Here is a 25,341-nt window from a genome sequence, read left to right on the forward strand (position 1 = left end):
AAAAAAGCCTTCAGTAGCATTAATTCATAGCAGCTCTGGATATAAAGGATCTCATGGTCCTGATGGCGAACGCCGTCCAACGCGGTCTCGTCTTGGTTTGGTTTAACATACGTTTGAGTAACATCCATGATTGTCCATTTTCACCGTGTCGTCTTGTGGGTTTTTTTTGTCTTTCCTGGTCTTTTGGTTTTATTCCCATTAAATGTAATATTGCCTCCCCTCCGCGGGGTCCGGTGTTACTCAAAGATGTCTCAAGGCCGTGGTTGAGCTATGCCTTGAGTCATGCCAAACATCAGCAGAACCTCCTTTTTATTTTAAACCCCTTTTGTTTGTTTGTTTGTTTGTTTGTTTGTTTGTTTGTTTGTTTGTTTGTTTGTTTTATCATTTGGTCAAGCAGGTTCCCAGACCGACCCATAAAAAGAAAGCCCGCATGGCGCGGACGCGCTCCGATTTCTTGACTAGAGGTACTTTTGCTGATGGGGAGGGGGATACGGAGGAAGACGATTACGATGGCAATTTTGAGTTCCTTCTCTCCTCTGACCAACCTCCTCATCCCGAGGCGGTGCCTGCAGCCCGGCTGGGGCAGGCCTGTTACAGTGACTCCGAAATGGTAATTTTTTTCCCGACGTGACCGGGGAAATCTAAAAAGGGAGCGAGCGGAGCTGCGGGAGCCTTTCTTTGCTAACCTTAGCTGCACTCATCCCTCCACCGCTTCTTCTCCAGCTTCCGAGGATGCTGTAGATGGGTAAACTCAGCGAACACAGCCGAAATGGACATGAAATAAGGAAACAATTTGTATTTCTTGGCCGTGGGGATGTTTTCTGGCTTGATTCGATACCAGCTACGGTTTCCGTAGCTTTCCTGGAGCTCCTATTGCACAGCTACCTCGTTTTTTGGGGTTTTAACCTCAATAGCAAAGTCCTCCTAGGATCCTTTTGCTCTAAGAATGATCTACGCGCATCCATAGAAAAGATCAAAGCAAATATTGTCCAAAAAGCAGCAGCCAAGAAAGAAAATTATATAAATCCTGCACTTTCTACTACTTTTGATTTTGCATCCTTAGCCGCAGTAGCCGATGGTTTATTCAGCCCTCGGTTATCAGAGCGATGCTGGCGGACGGCAACTTAGAGGAGGGAAAACCATGGAAATCGGGAAATAAAAATAGAGTGAGAGTGAAATAGTGGGTTTTAAAAGGAAAAAAAAACAACAACCTTAGTGGTTTTTTCAAGCACAGGTGCCAGTCTCCCCTTGGCGAGTCCACGGGCTGCAGCACCGTGGTGCAGAGCATTTGCATCTCAGGCTTAATCTCCCACCCGGATAAGCTCCTTTTGGAAAATCACAAACGCAGAGGTTTTGGGAATGGAAGAGGCCAACAGCTTCCAATCCACTCATGTTTGTTTTTTTTTCTTGGGGTGGTGGAGATGTTCCCGTAGAAGTATGGCTAAACACCAGGAATCATCTCCTGCCGTGGAGCTCGAGGCGAGCGTTGCGTAGAGCTGCCTTGGTCCTCCACTCCAGCCACGGTCCTGGATGTGGAGCTGAGTATAAAACCAAACAAAAGCGTGAAAACCAAAGTCAGCAATTTATTTCGTGCTACAGCGTTGCCGTGGGTCCGGCAAACATCTCATGCTATCCCAAAAATCTGCTTTTCCAAGACAGGCAGATGGCCAAAAGGAGCTTTTTGGGACTTTTCTGTTCATGTTTTTTATTATAAAGGATAAATTTTCCCCAGGATAATTTCCTCACGAGAAGGGGGCAGAGATTTACAAATTCCATAAATTTTTAAGGTTGCTCTTGATAAATTTCCAGGGGTTTTGAGCCAGGAATACTCGAAACCTGATTGAAAGACGCAGCTCTATGAACTGAGCTCGCTTGGCTGCCTCTTAGCACACGTCCCTGCTTTTGTAGATCAGGAAAGGGAGAATTTTATGGAGTAAAATGGGCCACGAAGATGTTAAGAGGGCTGGAGCACCTTTCCTACGAGGACAGGCTGAAAGAGTTGGGGCTGTTCAGCCTGGAGAAGAGGAGGCTCCGGGGTGACCTTATAGCGGTCTCCCAGTACCTCAAGGGGGCCTACAAGAAAGATGGGGAGAGGCTGTTCAGGAGGGCCTGTTGTGATAGGACAAGGGGTAATGGTTTTAAAATAGAGGGAGGTAGATTCAGGTTGGATATTAGGAAAAAATTTTTTACCATGAGAGTTGTAGAACACTGGAACAGGTTGCCCAGAGAGGTGGTGGATGCTCCATCGCTGGAGACGTTCAAGGCCAGGTTGGACGAGGCCCTGAGCAACCTGATCTAGTTGGAGATATCCCTGTTCCTTGCAGGGGGGTTGGACTAGATGACCTTTGAAGGTCCCTTCCAGCCCTAACCATTCTATGATTCTATGATTCTAAAATGTATTCTTTTATGTGACCTGGCCAAAGCCCCAGATAAGGGGCTGCACCGTACCTGGTGTGCCGTGCTGTGTTCCTAGAGGCTACCCTCTTACAAAGCGTTGGGTTGGGTTTTTTTAGCTGTAGAAATCTTTCCCACTGGGATGCGAAAGGCACTTGACAAGCTCCATCCTTGGGAAGAGTCCTGGCTCATCCCACTCTTCAGAAACCCTCCTTGGGACTCTGCTCACCTGATTTAACAAGTCTCACCGCATGCAAGTAGTAGTAGATGCCGACTGTCTCTCATCTCTCCTGTATCCCTCTTCTCCTCTGCTCCCCATCACTGGCTCTAACTGGTGGTCAGCACTTTGAACCCTTGTACGGTTGAGTTCTGCTTCCTAACAAACGCCACCCGTGAAGTCGTGTGCTCAGCAAATACCCTACGTCTGTATGTCCCAACAACATGTACGGTGTTGCCATGTCTTGCAGGTTTGGACCGGCCCTTTGGCTTGTGGCTTCTCTGGGTCAGGATTGCCACAAGTAGCAAAATTTAGGGAGTGCTCATTAGCAGAGCCTAGTTGGGTGTTGCAAACGAAGCAGCCTATGGTAGAGCAATACTGGTGCATGTTGGTTTGGGTACAAGCTCAAGTAGTTGGGTGCCTGTGTAGACGTATTCATTGTGTCTTGTGATGTTCACATGAAGACGAGTCAGGCAACCGTCACGCATGGGCTGGTTTCCGTGCTAGTGAATAACTTATTCATACGGCTCCTGCCCCTGGCTATGACTTTCCAAAAAAGCCTCTTTTGATGTGCTGCTCAGCCAGCAAGGGTTGCTGGATACATGAAAGGGAGATCACGTGTGACCTTGTGAAGCTGAGCGTGTGACGGCTCACCAGCTGCGCTGGCATGAACTTGCCTGTTTTGCCCGTTGGTTTCTTGGCTGTCAAGTCAGTGATTGTGTATCACCAGCTGGTAAGTAGAGGTCCACCAGAAATGGGTGCTCCTGACCTAAGTCTATGGTATCGCAGAGCAGCAAAGACCAAGAGCGTCTTCAGCCAGAGCTGAAACTCAAGGTGCACCTGTGTGTAAGGTGGCTGCTGAAGGTACAGTTGACTCCAAAGAGCCTTTAAGGCTAAAGGGCTTCCTGACATGACCAGGTCTTCAAAGGTTGCTTGAGATTTTTGGCTAGGGATTAGCTGAGGATTAACCTGCCTTGCAGTGAGACAAGTACAAGTGGGAGGAAGAGCTCCTGGCTGTGGTCAACACATATGACTATCACTTCTTTTTTTGCACCTATGCCTGGAGAACTTTCCTGCAGCAGATAAATAGAAAGCCTTAGTTAGAGAAACCACACCAGAAGTGCCTTCTGAATACATTCTCCTTCGGCAGAGTCTCTTAGAGAGAAGATCTTCGATAACAAAGCAGTGATTTAGCTCCAGCCTCCGTACTGAAGCCACGAATTGACAAGCATCAGTCCAAGTATCTGTCACCGGCTGATCCTGAGCATGCCTGAAGAGCCTGCAATGAAAGGAGATCACTCGTCCTAAGCCAATCAGAGGGAGCATTGCACTTTAGGAAGCTCTTCAATGCAGCACGTAGCACTGCTTGCTGCTGGGACAAGTCATCTCGCTTGGCCACTGTTCTCTCTTCCTGGTGCCAGCGGGCGAAATACAGGTTGTCCTTTGAGAGGAAAAATATTTGGTCCTTTCTTCATCCAGAGGACAACTCCAGACCTCCTGGCTATTGGCATTTACCCACGTGTGGTGCTTTGTGGCGTTCCTTGACCAAGGATTTTCTGGTGCCAAGGCTTGTCTTGGCATCTTGAGAAGGTTTCCCATCCTGTGAAGGACCTTCCCCATCAGAGCTTCTTGGAGGAGTCCCTCAAACAGAAGGATCTCATGCCAAAAATGCCTTTTAGTCCTTCCTTTCAAGGAAGAGAGGTTGCTGTGATAGCAGAGGAAACACTGAACAAGAGTAGATCAAGAATTGGGGCAGAGCAGAGAGAGGTGGTGATAGTAATGATAGACAACCCTTCTTCCAGTTTTAAGAAATGCATTACAGATGTTCTTGACTCAAAGTCTTCTCCATGAGCCAGGGGGTTCACTTGCTTTATTCTACTCCGAAATCTGTAAACCAGGTCTTCTTGTGGAGTAGATATGATGTATATTTTAAAAAGAAAGTGAATTTGGTGTCCTGCTGAGCAAGCTCTGCATTGTCCCAGTGATCCCCATAGCCTGCCTGCCACGGTCAGCACGTACCAACGTGCTTTAAATGGCTTTGGAATAGGACAAAAAGGAGGAAATGCCCCCACAAAATACATTTTTTAAAACAACAAAACGAAACAAAGCACTGAAAACAATGTAAAGGTTGAAATTATCCAAGAACAAAACTATATCATGGGGGGAAATATTTTAATAGGTCAGTTTTACAAGTCAGTAGGAAGTTTGGGCTGGATGGAAATCACTTTTATGGGGTTTGAGGGTTTGTTTTTCCCAGCATCCATCGGCAATTTATGTGTGATCATCACCTCAATGTGACAGCGGCAGGAACAAGAAGCCATTTGGTGGTTCAGGCAGTGGCAATTTTGCCTCATGTGCTGCCATCTCCTGGCTGGTAGCGAGGTTGGTCCAGGGGTGAAAAATAAATCCTTGAAGAAGAGTAAAGATGGGAAATGTGACTCCCCTGCAGCCCACATTTTGTATCATTTTATTTGAAATATTTTAATAGAAGAAAAGGAATGCTGAAATGCACAGTAGGTTCAGCTGAGACATTTAGGTGATGGGAAAGCTACAGGAGATACTTGAATGTCATCTTCTGAATCCTTTCATGCAACCTGATTCCCTGCTTTCCTGATGCTGAAAGTCTCTTCTTCAGGAGTCCAACTCTGAAATCGCAGCAGCAATTGGAAAGAAAGGACAAAAAAATGCCTTTTTTTTCGATATGGCAAGACTATTTCTGCACTATTTCATGGAATCCTGTCAGGTTGAACTATTGAAAATTCATTTCACCCTTAAAAATTATCCCTGGGCATTTTAAAAGGTGGTGAGAGTGGAGATCCCTTGCATTAAAGCTGCAAAATCTCTTATTTCTAAAGGGTTCGTTTTGATGTGTCCTTCACAAAGACTTCAGTTTTCTGTTCTGTAAAGTCCTCAACAAGAGATGGAGGAGGAAGCTCTGCTGGGACAAATCCATGTGGATGAAGGTTCCTTTTGTGCTAGGAACACCACAAATCACTTTGTCATTGCTAACGTGGCTCTTCTGGGATGGAGGGCCGGGCTGCCCAGACCGAGATGGTGAAACAGTTGTGCAGGCTGAGGTTTGAGGACACAAGGCTTGGTGCACACTGATCTTCATCATTGGTTGCTCAAGGAGAGAGAAGATTGGACCTCAGTGCAGAGTTGGAGCAGGGGAAATGCCTTTTTTTTGTAGAAGTCATTAAAATATTTCTCTAGTTGTAGCTAGCTCAACAGGGCTGTAGGTTTTCACCCGTAGGCAGATAGAAATAAAGACATGGCAGATGAAAAATCTAATTTTTGCTAGGGAAAAAAAAAATAAAAAGCAGCTGGTAGCCCAAGAGCTGTCTCATTTTTAAATGCTTCGTGCTTGGAATCGTTACAGACGGTGCAGCGATTCGCCTCTGGGGAAAGCCAAACAAAACTGCACAAAACCATGTCTCAGGGGGAGATCGGGAAGCTGGTGGCCACGCAGAAGAGCCTGGCTCCGGATGGGAGGTAGGAAACGTGGCTGGACATGGGAGACAAGTCCCTCCCCTGTCCTTCTTGGTTTCCATCACCTTGGTGAACCACCCTGGCTCCTTTGGAGCTCCACCAGCCAAAGCCAGCACATGAGTTACTCATCCCACCTTTCCTATGTGACCATGGACATGCCCAATTAGAAGAGGTGTCCTGCTCATATCATGCTAAGATTTTGACTCCATGGGCCAGATGTCCCATCCCAAACCACCCAATTGCATGCGTGAAACTTGAGTTTCTTGCCTTTCCTGAGAACGAGTAGCCTGATTTCCCTGGCAGAAGTTGTGTGGATTTAACTCCTCCTCAAACATCATGAAGGTCCAGGAGATTCAGGGTAGTTTTGGGTAGAAAGACATTTTCCTAATTGAAGTGTTTCCTCTTTCCACGATTTATTTACAGACCTCAGCGAGCCAAGATGAGGTTCTGGGTGAAGGGAAAGCAAGGGGAGAAGAAGACCTCACGAGAGAAGCTTGCTACCCAGTCTGAGCTGCTGGAGCTGTACGCAGAGCAAGAAGCTCCTGGCAGGGAGCTAATTTCTGGCTTGCAGCTTGGCGAAGGTAGGTGGTGGGGTGGCATGGTGCCAGTGTCGTAAGGAGCAGAGAAATTGCGTTTGCTGTCACGGCAGAGGGAAATACTGGTTTAAACTTGGCTTTCTGCTACAACCAAGTGTAGCCCAATGCGTAGGGGCTTGGGTAAAGCTGTAGAACCGAGGAAGGTTGGCTTATCTGCAGGGTTCGGGTGTCTGTAAGTGAGAGCATCGTGTACGATGGTGGGGTCTGGCTGAGGCTGCTGTAGGAGGACAGGTTGGGAAGCTGCACAAATGGAATGTCCGTGCTGGTTCACGTCTCTTGAATTCACGGATGGCATCAACTCAAAACGATGGCAAGTAGGTTAGAGGGCGGGATCCAAAACAGGTCTTGAGGAATTCCATGTCGCTAATCCTCCTGGCAGACGTCTGGACATGAACAGATGTTTCTCCTCTTGACAGAGGAAATGACCAAAGGAGAGATGACGTTTAATCTTCCTATGAGTACCACGCAGTGCTTATCTCCGCAGGTTTATTCCGATGCCCATCTCCCTGTTTTAGTGGCACAATTATTTTTCATCTGCTCTTCAATCTCTTTCCCTGTTTTTAATTATCACCCGTAGAGTTGAGTCCTCACCACCTGACCCCTCCACGGAGTCCTGAGCTATCCGGTATCTACCGACGGGAGTTCAAGGAGAACAAGGAACCTTCTCCCAAAGTGAAACGCAAGCGCAGCGTCAAGATCAGCAACGTGGCCCTGGAGCCCGTGCAGTGGCAGAACGACTCGCTGCAGATCATAACCAGCGCTAGCGACTTGAAGAGCATGGATGAGTTTCTCCTGAAAAAGGTAACTCCTGTCCTCGCTGCTCCAGATGAATCATCAGAGAGCTCAAAGAGCAGATGGAGTGAATGAAGCCAAAATTATCCTTGGGGGCAGCAGTAGCACTACTAATAATTCATCTAAGGGTGTGCAGCATGCACCAGGGCAGGCTTGGGAGAAAAGATGGGCACAACAGGTGACCTAGGAGGGCAGGAGTTGAAGGCTGTGGGGAAATGCTCGTGTTTCTAGTTCACGTGCAGGAGGAACCACCTTGTAATCGTTATTAACATCGTCTGCCTGTGGTGGAGTAGCTACTGGTTTGTGGTGCTTCATCTCATGCAGTGCTTTGCCGCAGCAAAAGTGACCTGGGTGCATTAACTTCTTTGATTTCCCAGATGAATGAACTGGATAACGAGGACAGCAAGAAGGACACGCTGGTGGACGTCGTGTTCAAGAAAGCGCTGAAGGAATTCCGACAAAACATCTTCAGCTTTTACTCCTCGGCGTTAGCAGTAAGTGACTGGGTGGTGGGTGAGAGCTTCCCTCTCCAGGAGAAACGAGATGCTCTGAGTCCTCCTGGTGGTGGAGATGTTGCTGAGCCTTCCATCCCTGGTGTGCTTATCCCAAAGGAAGGACATTCTTCCTTCGTATTCAGTCCCATGAGCTGTAAATCTGGACTAAACTCTTCCTTCTTGAGTGGAGATTTCTGGTCTCCTCATTACAACTTGCTCCCAGCCAAACGGGAGATGACAGTAAGTCAATAAACTTTCCTACCCAAAGTTCCTGGAAACCTTTGCGTTAAATTTGCAAGGGGTGGACATCTGAGCAACACGGAGCTCTGCTCTTCTGCTACTTCTGAATCTGAGCGACGATCGCTGTGGCTTAGGGATCACAGACATCAAAAAAAGCTCTTTTACTGCCCAGGTTGTACAAAAAGTTCCCTGTAAGACTTGAGCTGGCGTTTAACGTCCTCCTGCTCCATGAGAAGCCACCCTGCCAAAGGTCACAAAACAACTCTCTGTTAGAGGATCCTTTTTTCCTACTTTTAGTCAGACTGGGACTTCCCCGCGCAGTTGGAAGCTGGTCAGGTTGAAATAATTACCTGGAGCAGAACAGGCAATCAGGACGTATGAAAATCCCTTTTCTTTTCCCTTCTGTTTCCTTAAAAGATGGATGATGGGAAAAGCATCCGCTATAAGGACCTGTACGCCTTATTCGAGCAGATTCTGGAGAAGACCATGAGGCTTGAGCAGAGGGACTGGAGTGAGTCTCCAGTTAAAGTCTGGGTCAATACCTTCAAAGTCTTCCTGGATGAATATATGATCGAGTACAAACCCCTGGACTACACCGCAGTGAAGGTAGTCGGCACTTTTCTTAAGTCTCTTGAAGATTTGGGAACTGTCTTTCTGTGGGGTCATGCTCTCTGTAGACACATGAGAACCTCTGTTGCCTTCTCCTCTGCTTTAAGCTGAGGTGGACCACATAAGCCAGCCTTCAAGGCGTGATTCATTGGTTGTGTTTCACTGGGCTCAGCAAACCCCAGTTCACATCTGGGCTGAGCTGGGCCTTGGCCAATGCCAACATGTAGATGTCGTCTCCATGGCAAAGCTGCAGCCATCTATGGATGGTTGGACAGACATCTCCTGGTGTTTCCTTTTTAGTTTTGGGGTTTTTTTTTCAATCTTTGGGGGAAAGTGAAAGAGAGAGATGCTTTCCTTGTCTCTTGACCTCTTCCCAGGTGACCACATACTTACCCATCGGTTGGGTTACAGGAGAAGGAGACACAGGCAGTGACTGTCCTGCACGTCTAGCTACAGTCAGAGCTTGCAGTGTGCCTTTCACAAACCTGAGCTTCTCACTTTCTGCTCCTTTTTGTCTGCAAGGACAACCACAGGGTCTCAAGCTGGGCTTGGGAGATGCTGTTTATTGCACAAATAATTCATCTTCTGGCTCTTCAGCTCCGAGTCCTCCTCGAGGTCCTCTCCAAGCAGGTTTTCTTCTGAGCAGGCTGAGCATCAGCTCCAGCTGCAGTGCTGGGCCATGTCCTCCTTGGGTGTCTTGCATGAGATGGGAGAGCTTTAGGTCACTAGTGCTGGACTTGGAGGCAGAGCAGCTAATCCCAACTCTGAGGTGAAGATGGGGACAGTTGTCCAGGGGATTTCTGGAAACAGGGCGATCTGTAGGAGAGTTTTCTAAAGTGACTCTCCTGGGGCTGCAGGTGTACTGGAGGATGGGACTGGAGAGTGGTGGGTGAAGTTAGATACGAGCCTTCCGTACGCTTTACCTGGGGAAGTTGCCCGTAAAGACGCGTAAATCTCTTTCTGTTACCAGATGCCAAAAACGGAACGAAAAAAGAGGAGAAAAAAGGAAGCGGATGTGGTGAGTTGAGCACTCTGTGCCTGCACATTAAAAAATTAATGTCTTCGTGGCCAGAATGATGAGTAATAAGAGACCTGCCCGTGACGTGTCCAGTGCTGAGGTTGAACATCTCACCAGAATGAACTTGCAGCTGGGAAAGGACGTGCTAGAAAGGTGGACGAGGTGGATTAGGTTTGCTTGAAGGATGGCTGTAGGTTGTCCTCTGAAAACATGTCTCGCATCAGGAGCTGTTAGAGAAGAACCGAGAGTGAAACAGGAAATGTTGTTCTGGGTTCCTGCAGAAATTTATTGTGTGTGTTTTACATCTCTAATATCAGAGATGTAGGAGGTTACATCTCCTTTTTTCCTAAAGGATACGATGAGTACTAGGAAGGATGCAGATGCAGAGCAAAAAGGGGCCATGGATGCATAGAAGACCTTCTTAACATGGAGAGTTTGACCAACCAACCTCAGTCAAACGCAGTTTCTAACCTGCTTTCATCACAGTTTGGTTCCCGCACGGGCTGGGTGTCTGTTTGGGTTGCCTACAGTGTCATTGGGCAAAAAGGAAACAAAAATAGCAAATAGCAGCTAAAAGTTGGACAACTGACTGGGTTTATCTCCCCATTTTGCAGCAAACTCTTCACCCATCTCCTTTATCTCACCACCCAGTCTTTATCATTGCAGGTGGAAGAGCACAACGGACACATTTTTAAGGCGACCCAGTACAGCATCCCCACCTACTGTGAATATTGTTCCTCCTTGATCTGGATAATGGACAGGGCTTCTGTTTGTAAATGTAAGCATGTTCTCTTGGCTGTTTTTCCATGTGCTTCTGTCACAGTGATGAGTTTTTGGGTTTTGAAAGGTGTTCTCTGCTGTTTCTTGCAACCCCACTCTCAAATAATTTGGGGCCTTTTCACATTAGAAGAACTTTTGGGACACATCTTAAGAGTTGCTGAAGTCAATGAGAAAGTCCATCCCAGCAGTCCTTCCAGTCCTCACAGTACGGTTAGTTCTGTGTGGAGGAACTTTGTGTTACACGTCTTGTCTCATGGTCATCCCGCGGTCATCCTGTATGGTCAACCCATATTTAAGTCAAACCATATTTAAGTGCCAAGGTAAGAAGGATGGTAAAGAGAGTCAGGTATGGCAAAGGTGCCCTACGGCTTCAGCCCGTGGGTCTCATGACCATGGCAAGTTCGTTTGGCTTAGCCCATATGACCTCCAGGCATGTGAATTTTTGGGGAGATCAGGAAAACAGAGGAGGACCGATGGGAAAGGTTGATCCTTTGCTTTGGTTTTTCTAACGTTTCTTTGATTAGGTTGAAAGTATCAACCCTGGGGGTGTTTCAGGGTGATGGCCAGTGTGGGAAGAATACAAATCAGGTGCTGTTTCCAACCTCTTTGAGGGTATCTGTGTCTGATAGCTCAGAGTGACTCATGGATTATTTTACGTGCTGATCTATCAGGGGGTTTTTAATGTTTCAGGAGTTTTTTAATGTTTCACAGACTTAAATATGAGATCTTTAGAATTAAAGACGACTTTGTTTTTTGGTTTAAGTGGATCTAATATGAACTTGGCCCTTGGGAACTGCAAATTCAACATGCTTTTGACCTGCTAGTCCTGACAGGAGCTACTTAATTCATATTAATTCGTATTTCTCCAGCGATCTGACTTTTTGCATGATTAAATACTATTTTTCTTCGTTGCAGTATGTAAATATGCTTGTCACAAGAAGTGCTGTCTTAAAACCACGACCAAGTGCTCCAAAAAGGTAAATGTCTCTCAAGCCTTTTCTTTCGTTGGGTGGTCTCAAGCCACCTTTCAGATGGCGATCCGAAGCTCGTATAAAAAAATATTTACAGGCACAGAACTCGCTATAATGCTGATGATAACCCTCCTTCGAGCAGGAGCTTGGACCAGAGATCCCTGGAGGTCTCTCCAACCAGTATTTTGGGAGTAACGTAGCGATGCATCACTGTGTATCTGCCAAGTCACGCAGCAGACGTTGCAGTGATGTTCCCTGCTTTGTAATCACACTGAATAATAGAAATCCACCTCCTTTTGTAGCTTTTAAGGACTTGGAAATGTGGGGTTATTCTTAAATGTGGAGTTATTCTTGGAAATACGGGTTATTCTTGACCCCACTGGTCCCTGCTCAGGCTCACGGCACGGTCCCCAAACAACGGCACCACAAGAGCTGAGCGATGAAGGGTGAGTGGAGGATGCTCAAGCACTCACCATCCTCCTTAGAGGAGAATTAAATATCATGTGCTGGGTTTGAGGGTACGGAGGACAGTGAATGAATGCAGCAGGTCACCCCAGCTAACAACGAATCACCAAGAGTTGGTGGGTTTTCTTTGAAATAGTTTATTTTGTGCTCAAAAGAAGGAGAAGGCAGCCAGAATCATAATGTGGGCAAAGCTTTATCAGCTCCCTGGGAGGCTTCTCGAGGAAGAACAGCCTCGATAACAGGTATCCTTGATAATATACTGCCTCCATAATGTACAGCCTCCATAATATACAGCCTCCGTAAAGCTGCGTGATTGCATTTTCCCAAGAAATAATCTGAATATATACATTGAAGAGATATATATTTGAATATATTTGTGTTTTGGATATTTATATGGTGTTTCCGCTGCACTCTTTCCCATTCTGGCAGTATTTTGGCAAAAGCTGGGAACGCCTCATATGAGTTTCTGCTCTAAAATCTGGGAAGTTGGATGACATCTCTTGAGTATTTTTTTTTTTTTTTCGGAGAAGCTCAGAGATGTTTGGAGCCTTCTCATTTCTCAGGATTTCTCTGCACAAGGAAGTTTTTGTGCTGTACCCAAGGAAACGAGTTCACTGTGCCTCCAGAGGAGCTTCCCACTTGGGTGGTTGGAGGTCCTTCTCTAGGAAGGCTCTGGCTTGGCTGTGCTTGGTGGTTTAACGTTTTGGGGGTTGTTTTCGGCAACAGGGAGCCACAAACCATCTGTTATGCTTTGAGAAAGACGTCTTTATTTCCTGGCAACGGTTGATTTTGTAACTGTTAGCCTTGTCCCAGATTGGATCCATTTCTCCAGATCTGTGGTGAACTTGAGCAAACACCAAGCTCACCTCTCTTGGTGGCCATAGAACTACTTTCACCCATGCTTGGTCCTCATCTCAGAGCTACTTGACTTTCTATTTGAGTGAAATAGCACACAGGTTTTGTGGCATCGCATTTGCTGATGGTTTTAGCAGCCAGGCAGGCTGGTTGAAGAGCAGATGATGAGTATCAACTGGTGACTGAGACCAGATGTTCCTGGGGTGCATTTTTTTCCATAGAGCATGAAACAACACAGGCAACTTCTCCACATCATCTCATAAGGTTGACAAGGTCAATGAAAGGATGATGTTGAATGGATCTCCAGCGAGCATCTGCAGCCAACAAAGGGTCTTTCCTTCCTGACAGATGTAGATATTCTTTTTCATGCTCTTATTTTGGCATCATGTTTGTTCACAGCCATTTTGTAATTGCCAATGCTGTGAGCTCATCTAAGTACTCAAGACTCAGATTTATCTGTTCTGCTTCGTGCAACCTCTTTGGGGAGTGAAATCATCCCTGGAGATGGTGCCAGAGGGGCAGGAGGTGGAGGAGGACCATGCCCAGCTGCATTGACTCTGCCAGGCTGAGAATATAACCACAGTGGAGCGGTTAAAGAGAGAAAATCCAAACTTTTATGACTTCAGGTGCCATGTCCAGAGTCCGATTTAGCATTCCAAGAAGTACATTACTGACTGTCCTGTCCTCCTTCATCAGACTGACTTGCACATCACCTGGATCAGCTGAAGAAGTTTGAATAGCAGTTGGATCCAAGCACTGCACCAGCATTCCATCCTTTTTTTAAAACATTTTTTTTTTTCCTTTTCAGTATGACCCCGAGCTCTCCTCTCGACAGTTTGGCGTGGAGCTCTCCCGGTTGACCAGCGAGGAACGAGCAGTGCCAGTGCTGGTGGAGAAGCTCATCAACTACATCGAAATGCACGGGCTGTACACAGAGGGCATTTACAGAAAATCAGGGTCCACCAACAAGATCAAGGAGCTGCGGCAAGGGCTTGATACAGGTAAAAGGATGGAAAAAAAAAATCTACACAAGGAGAAAAATCTACAAGGTTGGATGTAAGGAAGGTGGGATGCTTCGATGGAGCGGTCCTGCTTTCCCCAACCACAGGCTGTGAAAACACAAGTGATGCTTTCACGTCTCTGGTCATTGACTCATGTTTTTTTGGGTGTGATACCTGAAAAAAGTCATTCTAGTAGAGAGAAAACGCTGCCTAAGAAATCCTGGTCCCACCTATGGAAAAATTCCACCCTGGAAAATAGAGATTTTTAAGATGCGGAGCTGAAATCAGGGGGTGGATTTCTTGACTTTGAAAGCAGTGTGGTTTTGGGGTGGCACATGAACATTTTCTGTCCAAGAGTAGCTTATCCATGCACTGGCTTCATTTATGGCTTCATTGATCGTTGCCTCTTGGTTTTATTCTCTCTCCTCAATCCGCTGCCGAATGCAGACATCGATAACGTGAATTTAGACGACTACAACATCCACGTCATCGCCAGCGTCTTCAAGCAGTGGCTCCGAGATCTACCCAACCCTCTGATGACCTTCGAGCTCTACGAGGAGTTTCTGCGGGCGATGGGTAAGGAGCCTCGTTTGCTATGCCATGCCCTTGGCAGAGGGAAACGGTGGCCACTTTTAGTGCCAAACTCTTTATTTACTCTTCAAGTCCAAACCAGCTGGTTTTGCCTGGTTTCAAAGTCTGATTTTTTTTGGCCATAAGGGTTTTTTCATGCAAAGCCACGGGCCGTTCCATCTCACCTTCGATGACATGCATTTGCATCGTGGTTCAGCAGATTTCAGACCAAAATGTTGGGCAGAAGATCTGTCTTTGAAGTAGTAAAAGTAAGAAAGTATCACTTTAAATAAGAGGAAGACGTAGAAGCCACCTGTAAACGCTGGTGCGTTCTCCACAGGTCTCCAGGACAGGAAGGAGACAGTGCGGGGAGTGTATTCGGTCATCGACCAGCTGTCCCGCACCCATCTCAGCACCTTGGAGCGTCTCATCTTCCACCTGGTGAGGTACGTTGGGCCGAGGCAGCTTCAGACAACAGGCTCGGGATGCTCAGACATACTGAAACAGCCGAGACCGAAAGCAGGTGGGCAAAAGGAAGGGAAGAGCTTTCAGGTCCATCATGTCTCCTGGGAGGAGAGCTGTTTCTCGTGATGATACTCATGTTGATGAGCAACCTCCACAGGACTTTGGTGGCTCCTGGTTCCTGCAACTCCATGGTGCCTCTTGCCATTGCAGGGACAGGTTGTTTGAGTGGAAAATGCTGGTCGTTTGCCTGCCTTGGGAACATCTAAGTTGTCTTTGGGTTTGGCTTTCTCCATCGAGGACTGAGCAGCGCGCTTGCTCGCAGAGCAAGATTGCACTGTAGAAGTGTCATCTCCTCTGTTCGGTATGGCCAGTGGAAGAGGTGCAGTGGAGGTGCCTTCACCTCTGACTTCTCTCTTAATCCCTATTTTTTTTTTAGGATTGCCCTCCAAGAAGAGACCAATCGCATGTCAGCTAATGCCTTGGCCATCGTCTTTGCTCCCTGCATCCTCCGCTGCCCCGACACGACAGACCCGCTGCAGAGCGTTCAGGACATCAGTAAAACAACCACGTAAGGACGTGGGGCTGGATGATCCGGCTCCATGACCATTGCCATGTTATCCCTCACGTCCTGATAACCCCGAGTACGGTCAAATGGCTCAAGAACAGGGAGCTTTAGCGTGGAAGTTACAAACACGTGTTAAATGCGTCTTCATGAAGATATTTCATATTCTCTCAGTCCCCAAGAAGTTGTTGAACGGGGATTTTTAAGCCATGGAGCATCCACAAGAGCAGATGAACTTGTGCTCCTGCCTGGAGCTCCATCTCAGCAGGAAAAGGTGGAGCTCGTGCTGACGTGGTTTTGTAGTTAATCCCGTTTATGGCGAGCAGATCTTTATTCTTGCTTAATTTTGTCTTTTTTTTTTATTTGAGGTGAGCTTGCGTGGTCTGCAGCGATATTAATATTGCCTACTTAGATTTCTTAAAGGTATTTGATGCAATTGCAAAGATTTTGCAGAGAAAAAGTGAAACTCTTGCCCAAATTCAGTCTGGCTCATATTAAATCGATTTAAAAATAGATAATGGAGGCAATTATAATAATGGAAGCCATCCAGGAAAGGACCGAGCTTCTGAAAGAGGTCGTTTTACCTCCAGTAAGTCTAGGACAAAGAGCAATGGATTTCAACTGAAAGAGGGGAGATTTCGATTAGATCTAAGGAAGAAATTCTTCATCGTGAGGGTGCTGAGGCACTGGACCAGGTTGCCCAGAGAAGCTGTGGCTGCCCCATCCCTGGAAGTGTTCAAGGCCAGGTTGGATGAGGCTTTGAGCAACCTGGTGTAGTGGAGGGTGTCCCTGCCCATGGCAGGGGGATTGGAACTGGATGGTCTTGAAGGTCCCTTCCAACCCAAACCATTCTGTTGTTCCTATTAAAATTGCTGAAGAACAGAATGTGCTTGGACACCCAGCTGATAGGAGCACCCATCCCTCTACTGGATTTCTCGGTAGCTTCTCCCTTAGATTTTAGCTATAGCACATCCTCCAATTTTATTATGCAGAAAGGATTATTTTTCTCCCCCAAACACTCTCCTGTCAGCATTAAACAGTTCAGCTCAGCTAAACAAGCTTGGAAGCCACCTGCCTTTCCCAGATTTGTATTTCCTTGACCTCTCTTCAAGGGAGGGAGTTTCTCCAGTGAGATCCTCGAGGGTCTTGAATTTCTCTAGTCCGAGCTCCTTGATCCATCAGTTGCCCATTATCACTCTTTTTAGGGGGAATTTCCAGTACCTTTGTGTTCCCAGCAGGACCTTTCTCCCTTCATGCCTTTCCAGCAAGACAGATCTTTGGCCAAGACAGTTCTAGCTCAGATCAAATAATTTCCTCCAGTCATTTTGTTGTCTTTTGGGTTTTTTTCCCCCCCCTTAGTTGCGTAGAATTAATCGTCGTCGAGCAGATGAACAAATACAAGGCTCGTCTCAAGGACATCAACAGCCTGGAGTTCGCGGAGAACAAAGCCAAGAGCCGCCTCTCCTTGATCCGCAGATCGATGGTGAGATGCCAAAGCCATTTCTGTTCCCTCCTGTCCTCTCCTTGCCCTTGACACAACCCTACCTGATTTTCTCCTGCTTATTCCAGAAACCCAAACCCCTCACAACCTCCCACACCATCTCCCTCAGGACAGGGACTCTCAGCCCCGTGGTGGCTCCTCACCTTTGCAGGGAGTCGTACTAAAGTATGAGGAGGTGGGAACGTCCCGTAGAAACGTGGTTGCTCCAGCTCAGTTGCTCCTGATCAACGTTTCCACCTTCATTTGAGCTTCTTCGGTCTTGGGTTGAGTCACGCCTTTCATTGAGAGGCTCAACATCGCCCCATGGGAGACCTGGACCATCCTTTTTTGTGCTCGGTCGCATTATCTGAACCCAAAATGAGCTCCCTGAAGGCTCGCCCCGTTCCCACACTGCCTTTTTGGGAGCCTCAAACCCATCTCATTGAGCTTCCATGCTTCCCAGGGTCCTGGTGGGCTGCGGATGCATGCTGCGCTTGGCTTGTTGGGCTGCGGGAGAGGGACGGACTCGGTGCAGCGCAGTCGTCCCACGCTTGGACGAAGGAGCCGAGCGGCCCCTCTGCTTGGACCTGCCCACTGCGCTCCTCAGGACCACGTTGCTCCTGCTTTTTGGGGGATGAAATCCAAGCAGGAGCTGCCTGAGATGGCGGGGCTGGTGCTGTAGAGCTGCCCAGCTCATCCCAGTTGAAAAAAAAAAAAAACAAAACCCATAAAAATGAAGGAGAACGGGTTTTTTGGCGGCATGTGCACTCTAACCTTCTGCTTTCCTTTTCATCTCCTCTCGAATCCAGAAGCCCGTACTAATTGCGGTTAGATTTATGAGCATAACCCGCAGTTCCATCCCGGTATGTATTCACTGCAGCGCGCCCTGCGCCCGCCGCCGCGTCCCTCCGTTGTCTGTCACCGCCGCTCATTCCAGCCTCGTCCCACCGGCCATTGTCCGTGACGTTGCCCGTCCCATCCCCGAGCGGGCGCCGCTCCTCAGGGCCACCGTTTCTCCCACAGGTCCCCCCCCAGGCGGCAGGAGTTCGGGACGGCCGGCGCTCAGCCATCCCTGCACGCAGCTCCTCCAAAAAAACTGCTTGCCACCCTTTTTCCCCTTCCTACTTATTTTTTTTTTTTTTTCTATTTTCTTTTCTTTTTTCATCCTGTGCTTCCCTCTTTTTTGGCTTTACTTGACTCATCCCTTCCCACCCCGAGTTCTACTCGCTCAGGATGCGTTTCAGCATCAAGTTGCCTTCGCAGTGCTACTGTATCTCAAGAAGGTGAATAAAACCCTGGGCTCGGATGCCTCGGAGACCACGAGGCATCCAAAGGTCTCCTCCACCTTCTTGGAGGTGGAGCACCACCACCACCTTGAACTCAAGGTCAGGACACTCAGGTTTGAATTGAGAGGAGACCAGCAACCCCTGTGTTCTCCAACTCCATCCCAGCTTGAGTTTGAGTTCCCAGCGAATGGGAAAGCGCCCGTAGGTTTTTGGGGATGCTGGTGGAGCTGTTTCCATTCCAACCAGGTTCAGCCCATGATGCTTCTCCCCATCCTTCACCATCCACGAGGGTCAAGAGGTGGAGAAGAGCAAAATTCGAGCTCTGCTCCCCCAGTGCTGTTTTGCAAGCGTGCTGTTTCACAGGGGCTTAAGTCCACGAGCCGGTGGGATCTTTGGGATCTCAGGGCTTTTGGCTAAGAGGATTCAGGTAGCTGCGCTTCAGCTCAGGAGCCCACGTGAGAAGATGCCGTCAGAAGAACACCAGGATGCGTGAGCGGCTTTGCTACCAGAAGAACACCTCAGAGATATGACATTAAGAGACGAAAGGGATAAAATGGAACAAATGTCCCTTTTAAAGGAAAAAAGGGAGTTTTTTTTAACCTGCAAGCCTGCTCCAGGCACACGGGGAGTCAGAGAACCCCAAGGATGCCCCAGCTGCAGGGTTTGAATAGCCCCGCGGGGAGAAAAGCTACGTTACGAGCTCTTCAACCCCAGGGGAGATCCAGGTTCATCCAGGGGGTGGTTGTCAGGAGGGCAGCAAGTGATGGCCAAGACTTGGGCTGGTCACCATCTCCTAAGTCCTGGTCGGTTCGGGATCTTGAATTTAGAAGATGAGATGTGTCTGGTTATGGTAATGGTTAAGATAAAAGCTCTTTAATGTGCGTGGTGTCCTTCATCCCCCAAAATCCATCTTTTTCTTCTACTCTGTGGAGCAAATCCATAGAGCTGCCCCTTGAAAGGTTGAAGCAGCTGCATGTATAATATTCCTCCGTACATACTACTCCCATTTGAGTCCTTCCTCAGCGTCGGTTTTAATATTAAAAAAAAAAATTCGATGGTTCTTCAGAGCTGCACTAAATGTCGCCGTTTAACCGCGGGCACAAAAGTTAACATTTATTATCTTATGACGGACCGTTGGAGGTGGCCTTGGTTTCTGGATCTCAGGATCAGAGCGTGGGCAACGTGATGAGGTGTGAGTTCCCGTTTGCTGAAGGAGTCGGTGGAGACCTTTGCGATGCTCTGGAAGTAGCGAGGGTAGGCGAGGGAAGGATGCGAGTCGCGATCTAATGATAGAGCGGGGGACAAGTGCTCTGAAATCAGAGCCCTGGTGATGCTCCCACCCAAAGCCAACATGGTCACCAGGCAGGTCAAGCTTCCCATCGCACGGGCTGTGGGCTTTGCAGAAACCCATCCTGCCGCCAGCTGGGCTTGCTTTGAAATCCGAGTTGCACTTGGTTCATCAGCTGGTCCATCAGCACCATCCTCACCGTCTTCATCCTCACCACCTCCATCCTCACCGCCTCCAATGTGTTGAGTCCTTCTGGTACCTCTCCCGGTCTCCTGGGGTGAGATTTTGGAGGGTCCTGGCCGTGACCGATGGCAGAGCGCTGAGGACCGATGGCCAGGGCCATCTTTTCCACTCCTTGGGAGAGCTGCGTTGTTGGTACCTGAGATGTTTGCGAAACGGCCTCGACTGGTGGTGGTGACACCGTTGTCTATCTTCAGGGCAAAGGACGCGTGCGACGCGGCGCCTACCCCAGCCCGACGTCTCCCGTCGCCGTGCGCTTGCCCTCGGTGACGGACGTACCCGAGGAGACCATGAGCAGCGAGGAAGCCATGGAGATGGAGGTGACAGAGCAGCAGCAAGCAGCCATGCAGCAAGAGGAGAAGGTGCTGACGGAGCAGATTGAGAGCCTGCAGAAAGAAAAGTGAGTCTGGCTGAGGGTTCAAGCCACGTCCCCTAGTTATAGGTTACCTATGGATGTTGCTTGACGTCATATGGTTGACGTACTGCTCACGGGGTGACCTGGAGGACTCCATCCCTCCACGATCTCTTGGTGTACATGCATCCCTTTCTTCTCCTCCCCACCTTTTTGTTCCCGTTGGGTCAATGGGACTGGGTTGGTTTCGACAGGGAGGAGCTGACGTTCGAGATGCTGACGCTGGAGCCTCGCGCCTCCGACGACGAAACCCTCGAGTCCGAAGCCTCCATCGGCACTGCCGACAGCTCCGAAAATCTGAACTTTGACTCTGAAGGAGCCATCTCCGATCGTTCGGGTAAATCCAGGTGTTCTTGGGGTTATCATAGAATGGGTTGGATTGGGTTGGGTTGGGTTGGGTTGGGTTGGGTTGGGTTGGAAGGGACCTTCAGAGATCATCTAGTCCAAGCCCACTGCGATGAGCAGGGACATCTTCAACTAGAGGAGGTCGCTCAGGTTTTCCGATAGCTTGTGTAGGGTTTGTTTGGATCTTCCTGCTTCTTCTTGATGTGGAACAATTTAAATGGGTGTAAAGAGGGAGACACTGGGTGCTTTCGAGGTGTTAACCCTTCGGTGGTCCTTCCTCCTCCCCAGAGAGAAGCGTAGCACTTACCTCCCTGCGCCCCGCCAGGGCGGAGGGGCCGAGCCGGCTGCGCCGGCACCCCAGGCCGCGGCCGGAGCCGGCGGACCCAACCGACGCCTCCATCTCCTCCTCCTCCTCCTCCCAATCCTCCACCTCCTGCTTGCCCCACCTGCCTCGGAAGCGCTTCCAGATGTACTCCAAATCGCCCTTCTACCGAGCGGGGGGTTGCGGCGAGCCCCCCGAAAGCCGAGCCGGCCCCGAGGGCGTCGCGGCACCTCTCCGCTCTCCGGAGGACCGACCTCAGTTCACCACCCGCGGGACCTTCAACCCGGAGAAAGGCAAACAGAAACTGAAGAGCGGGAAAACGTCCCCCCCGAAAACCAAAGAACCTCCGGATGGGGGGCCGGGGGGGGGACGCAAGAGGAACCCCGAGGCCGACCGCGCCGCCGCCCAACCCCTTATCCTCCTGGGGAGCAACGAGTTCATGGTCTGAGATGCTCCAACCCGCCGGCGGCACCGGCAGCGCGCCGGCTCCTTCGTTAGCGCCAGGAGGATGAGTTCTTCGTTAAACCGGGACGGGACGGTTTTAACGGTGGCCTTAAGGGGTTTTGGGGATGGGGGGGGTTGAGACTTTTTGGGATTGGGGGTTGGATTGGGGGTGGAGGGGCAGCGCCCTTCCCCTCGGAGCGTGCCGTGGCTCGGAGCGGGGCGCCGCCGAATCCTCGTGCCGAATCGCCGGCGTCGCCCGTCGGGAGGAGGAAACGAAGCCGAAAAAAAATCCCACCGGAGCATCCCGAGGCTCCAGCCAGCCGAGCCCTCCGCGCTTTGAGCACCTCATCCGCGCCGACGCCAAGCGCATGGAAAAGCGTTAAAATCTGCCAAAAAACAACAACAAAAAAATCACCTTTTTTTTTAATTATTATTTTTTAACACGACCTAACCACCTTTCCTCTTTTTTTTTTTTTTCGTTTTGGAGACCATCAGTATTAAAAAATAATAATAATAATAATAATCAAGGACTACTTGAAGCTATATTTGTTTATATGCCGGTGACTGGAGTTTGTTGTAAATATATATATATTTTATTTTAATTTTTTTTTAATATTTTTTGCCCAGACAGAATTTTTTTTTGGTTGGTTTGGGGTTTTTTTGGGTTTTTTTTAATTATTATTATTATTTTTCAGCCGGGGAGGAGGGAAGCAATAGGCTGAGCTGTGCCAGTGTCACCACCGGTGTCACCATCCATCCCGTACCGCTCCCGCCTTACTCTAGACGTTGAGTTTTTCCAAACCAAGAAATCCCTGGAGGTGTAATTAGCATAATTTAAAAGCGATGCCCATGCTAATTGGCATGCTAATTAGCTAATTAGCAATGCTAGCTAACGGCTCTTAAACCCTCCCATGTCGTCATCATCGTCACCATCATCGTCACCATCATCGTCACCATCATCATCACCATCGGTGGTGCCCGGAGAAGCTCTGGGTACCCGAAAATTTCTGGAAAGGTGAAATTCTTGGAGCCCCAGGGCACTAATTAAATTAATAAAGGCTGGATCCGTCCTTTCCGATGGGCTGGGTGTCGCGGGTTACGGCTCGTCCTTTCCCAAAACTCCACCAAAAAGGGGGAAAATATGGAAAAATGGAGTTTTCCGGGGTATTTTGTGATTTGCCAGATGTCCCCACATCCCTGGGTTTAGCCGAGCCGCCCTTCAGTCCCCTCTTCCCCTGCCCCACGTGCCATTTCTTTTGAGGAATGGTTTATTCATTGGGGATTTGATTTTCTTTTATTTTGGGTTGGTTTTTAATTTTTTTTTATTTTATTTTTTTATTTAAAATTTTTTGTTTAAATTTTTATTTTAATTTTTAGTTTATTTTTTATTTAAAATTTTTTGTTTAAATTTTTATTTTAATTTTGAGTTTCTTTTTTCTTTAAATATTTTTATTTTTATTTTATTTTAATTTTTTTTTTTTTTTTCCCGATGGGGGACAGCGATAAGATGCTGCAGGGCGAGCCGGGGGGCGCGGGAACAGCATCCGCCTCCGCGCTGCATCCCGGGAGCGGAGCGAGACCCACTCAGTCATCCCCCATCCATCAGGGAAAATGGGATTTTCTCATCTTCCAAGGAGAAAAATAGGGATTTGGGAAGCGACCCGGATGCGCTGGGAAGGCGGGTGGTGGCCATGAAGGTGAGGACAGAGGATCTGGCTTAGGCTGTGCCTCCAAATATATATATATGTATATATGTATATTTATTTTTGAGATATATGTTTCTTTTATATATGTATATGTATATAAAATATATATATAAAGAAAATATATATAAGCAAATATGTGTTCTATATATAAAGATATATAAAAGAATATATATAAAGAATATGTTTCTTTATATAATTCATGTTTCTTTTATATATATAAGAGAAATATATGAAAAATATCTATACTATATGATAAAGAATACATATACTATACATGAATATATAATATATATGATAGTAAATATACTGTATATAGTAACTATATTACTATAGATAGTATATGTTTTCTTTATATATAGTATATATATTTTGTATATTCTTTATATGCTTTTATATATAGACATATATATAGAAATATATACCTAAATATATCTAAAACAAATATATGTGTGTTTATATTTCTTTATATATAGTATATTTACCTATATATAAAGAAATATATTCTTCATATATATTTCTCTTCTATGTTGTTATATATTTCTTCATATCTATGAATGGAGATGAAGAAATATGTATTTTTTGTAGAGAGAGAGAATATATCTAGAAAATATATTTCTTTATATATAAAAATATATATGAAGAAATATATATTCTCTGTATAGAGAGAATATATAGAATATATATAGAGAAAATATATTTCTTTATATATATACATATATATGAAGAAATATATATTCTCTGTATAGAGAGAATATATAGAATATATATGGAGAAAATATATTTCTTTATATATATATTATATTTTTCTTTATATATATAAATATTCTCTCTATATATAAAGAAAATAAATACATATACATATATATATATAAAAAAAAAAATCGTGGCAGGAGCTCAGCTGGTGGCCAGCACCAGACACCCCAGGAACTGGGGGGAAAATGAGATTTTTCCGAGGACTCCGGCGCATCCCCTCCGGCAAAGGGCTGGATTTTTGGGGCAAAAAAATGAGGTTTTCTTCCGGAGCGGGATGAATGTACTTACTACTGGCAAGGAGAGGGCCGGCGGGCTGTTAATTATTCTGATTTTTCACGGAAAGTTTGGTTTGGGTTTGGGTTTTTGTTTTTTGGGTTTTTTTTTTGTCAAGTAATTTATGAGTCTGCCGCGTGTAAATTAAAAACAAAGTCTGTATTGTCGGAGGATATATTATCCCGTGTCGGCCGCGCTAGAAATTCTTTAAAAAAGGGAAAAAAAGGTAAAAAAAAAAAGAAATAAAAGTGTAATTCTACAAAAGCGACGAATTTCTAGGGGGGGGAACGCTGCCACTTGTCAACCCCCCAAATTCCTGTCGGGGTTTTTTTCCGGGGGGTGGGGGGTTCTTTTTTCCTTCCGTGCTGTGTATAAAGTGCAAATTGTGGATTTTTCCCCCAAATCCTGCCCCGAGCCCGCGCTGATTAAAGAGCTGTGACAGGAGCTGGGTGCTGTGGTCCGTGCCGGGGGGCGACGGCGCCTGCCCTGTCCCCACCCCCCGCCCTCCGTCCGGGCGTCCGGCTCGGCCCTCCCTTCCTTTTATTCCCCTTCAGATTATTTCCCGTCGAGATTATTTGCATTTAGTTGATTTATAGTCAGATAATTTCTTTTCAGTGTCTTTGTATTCAGATTATTTCACCATTTTTATTATAATCGTCTTTCTATTCAGACTATTTAGTTCAGATTATTTAATTCAGATTATTTCTATTCAGATTATTTAATTCAGATTTTTTAATTCAGACTATTTATATTCAGATTATTTAATTCCGATTCTTTATATTCGGATTCTTTCTCATCCAATCATTTAATTTGAATTATTTCCAATCAGATTATTTACATTTATCTAATTTATAGTCAGATAACTTCTTTTCAATTTCTTTGTATTCAGATTATTTCATCATTTTTATTATAATCGTCTTTCTATTCAGATTATTTAGTTCAGATTATTTCTATTCAGATTATTTAATTCAGATTCTTTAATTCAGACTATTTATATTCAGATTATTTAATTCAGATTCTTTAATTCAGATTCTTTATAGTCAGATTCTTTCTAGTACAATCATTTAATTCGAATTATTTCCAATCAAATTATTTACATTTGTCTAATTTATAGTCAGATAATTTCTTTTCAATTTCTTTGTATTCAGAGTATTTCATCATTTTTATTATAATTGTTAATATTCAGATTATTTAATTCAGATTCTTTAATTCAGACTATTTATATTCAGATTCTTTCTAGTCCAATCATTTCGTTCAGATTATTTCCAATCGGA

General features: G+C 46.6%; 1 protein-coding gene across 4 annotated transcripts in view; it reads left to right on the forward strand.

Annotated features, from left to right (window-relative positions):
* Positions 1-21,339, forward strand: part of MYO9A (myosin IXA) — a 156,282-nt gene extending 134,943 nt beyond the window's left edge. For 2 of the 4 annotated variants that reach the window (XM_086620015.1, XM_086620016.1), the window contains exons 26-43: positions 395-610; positions 5,991-6,103; positions 6,524-6,681; positions 7,274-7,497; positions 7,866-7,982; positions 8,640-8,828; positions 9,802-9,849; positions 10,516-10,627; positions 11,545-11,606; positions 13,729-13,921; positions 14,369-14,497; positions 14,832-14,937; positions 15,393-15,524; positions 16,878-17,001; positions 17,808-17,861; positions 20,010-20,212; positions 20,419-20,561; positions 20,858-21,339. In XM_086620015.1, the coding sequence (XP_086476141.1) occupies positions 395-610; positions 5,991-6,103; positions 6,524-6,681; positions 7,274-7,497; positions 7,866-7,982; positions 8,640-8,828; positions 9,802-9,849; positions 10,516-10,627; positions 11,545-11,606; positions 13,729-13,921; positions 14,369-14,497; positions 14,832-14,937; positions 15,393-15,524; positions 16,878-17,001; positions 17,808-17,861; positions 20,010-20,212; positions 20,419-20,561; positions 20,858-21,339 (2,805 nt within the window). The remainder of the gene's footprint in view (positions 1-394; positions 611-5,990; positions 6,104-6,523; positions 6,682-7,273; positions 7,498-7,865; positions 7,983-8,639; positions 8,829-9,801; positions 9,850-10,515; positions 10,628-11,544; positions 11,607-13,728; positions 13,922-14,368; positions 14,498-14,831; positions 14,938-15,392; positions 15,525-16,877; positions 17,002-17,807; positions 17,862-20,009; positions 20,213-20,418; positions 20,562-20,857) is intronic. The other 2 variants (XM_086620017.1, XM_086620018.1) reach the window with 2 other exon arrangements.
* The last annotated feature ends 4,002 nt before the right edge of the window (positions 21,340-25,341 follow it).

This window comes from Tauraco erythrolophus, chromosome 14, assembly GCF_009769465.1.
Source record: "Tauraco erythrolophus isolate bTauEry1 chromosome 14, bTauEry1.pri, whole genome shotgun sequence".
Lineage (NCBI taxonomy): Eukaryota > Metazoa > Chordata > Aves > Musophagiformes > Musophagidae > Tauraco > Tauraco erythrolophus.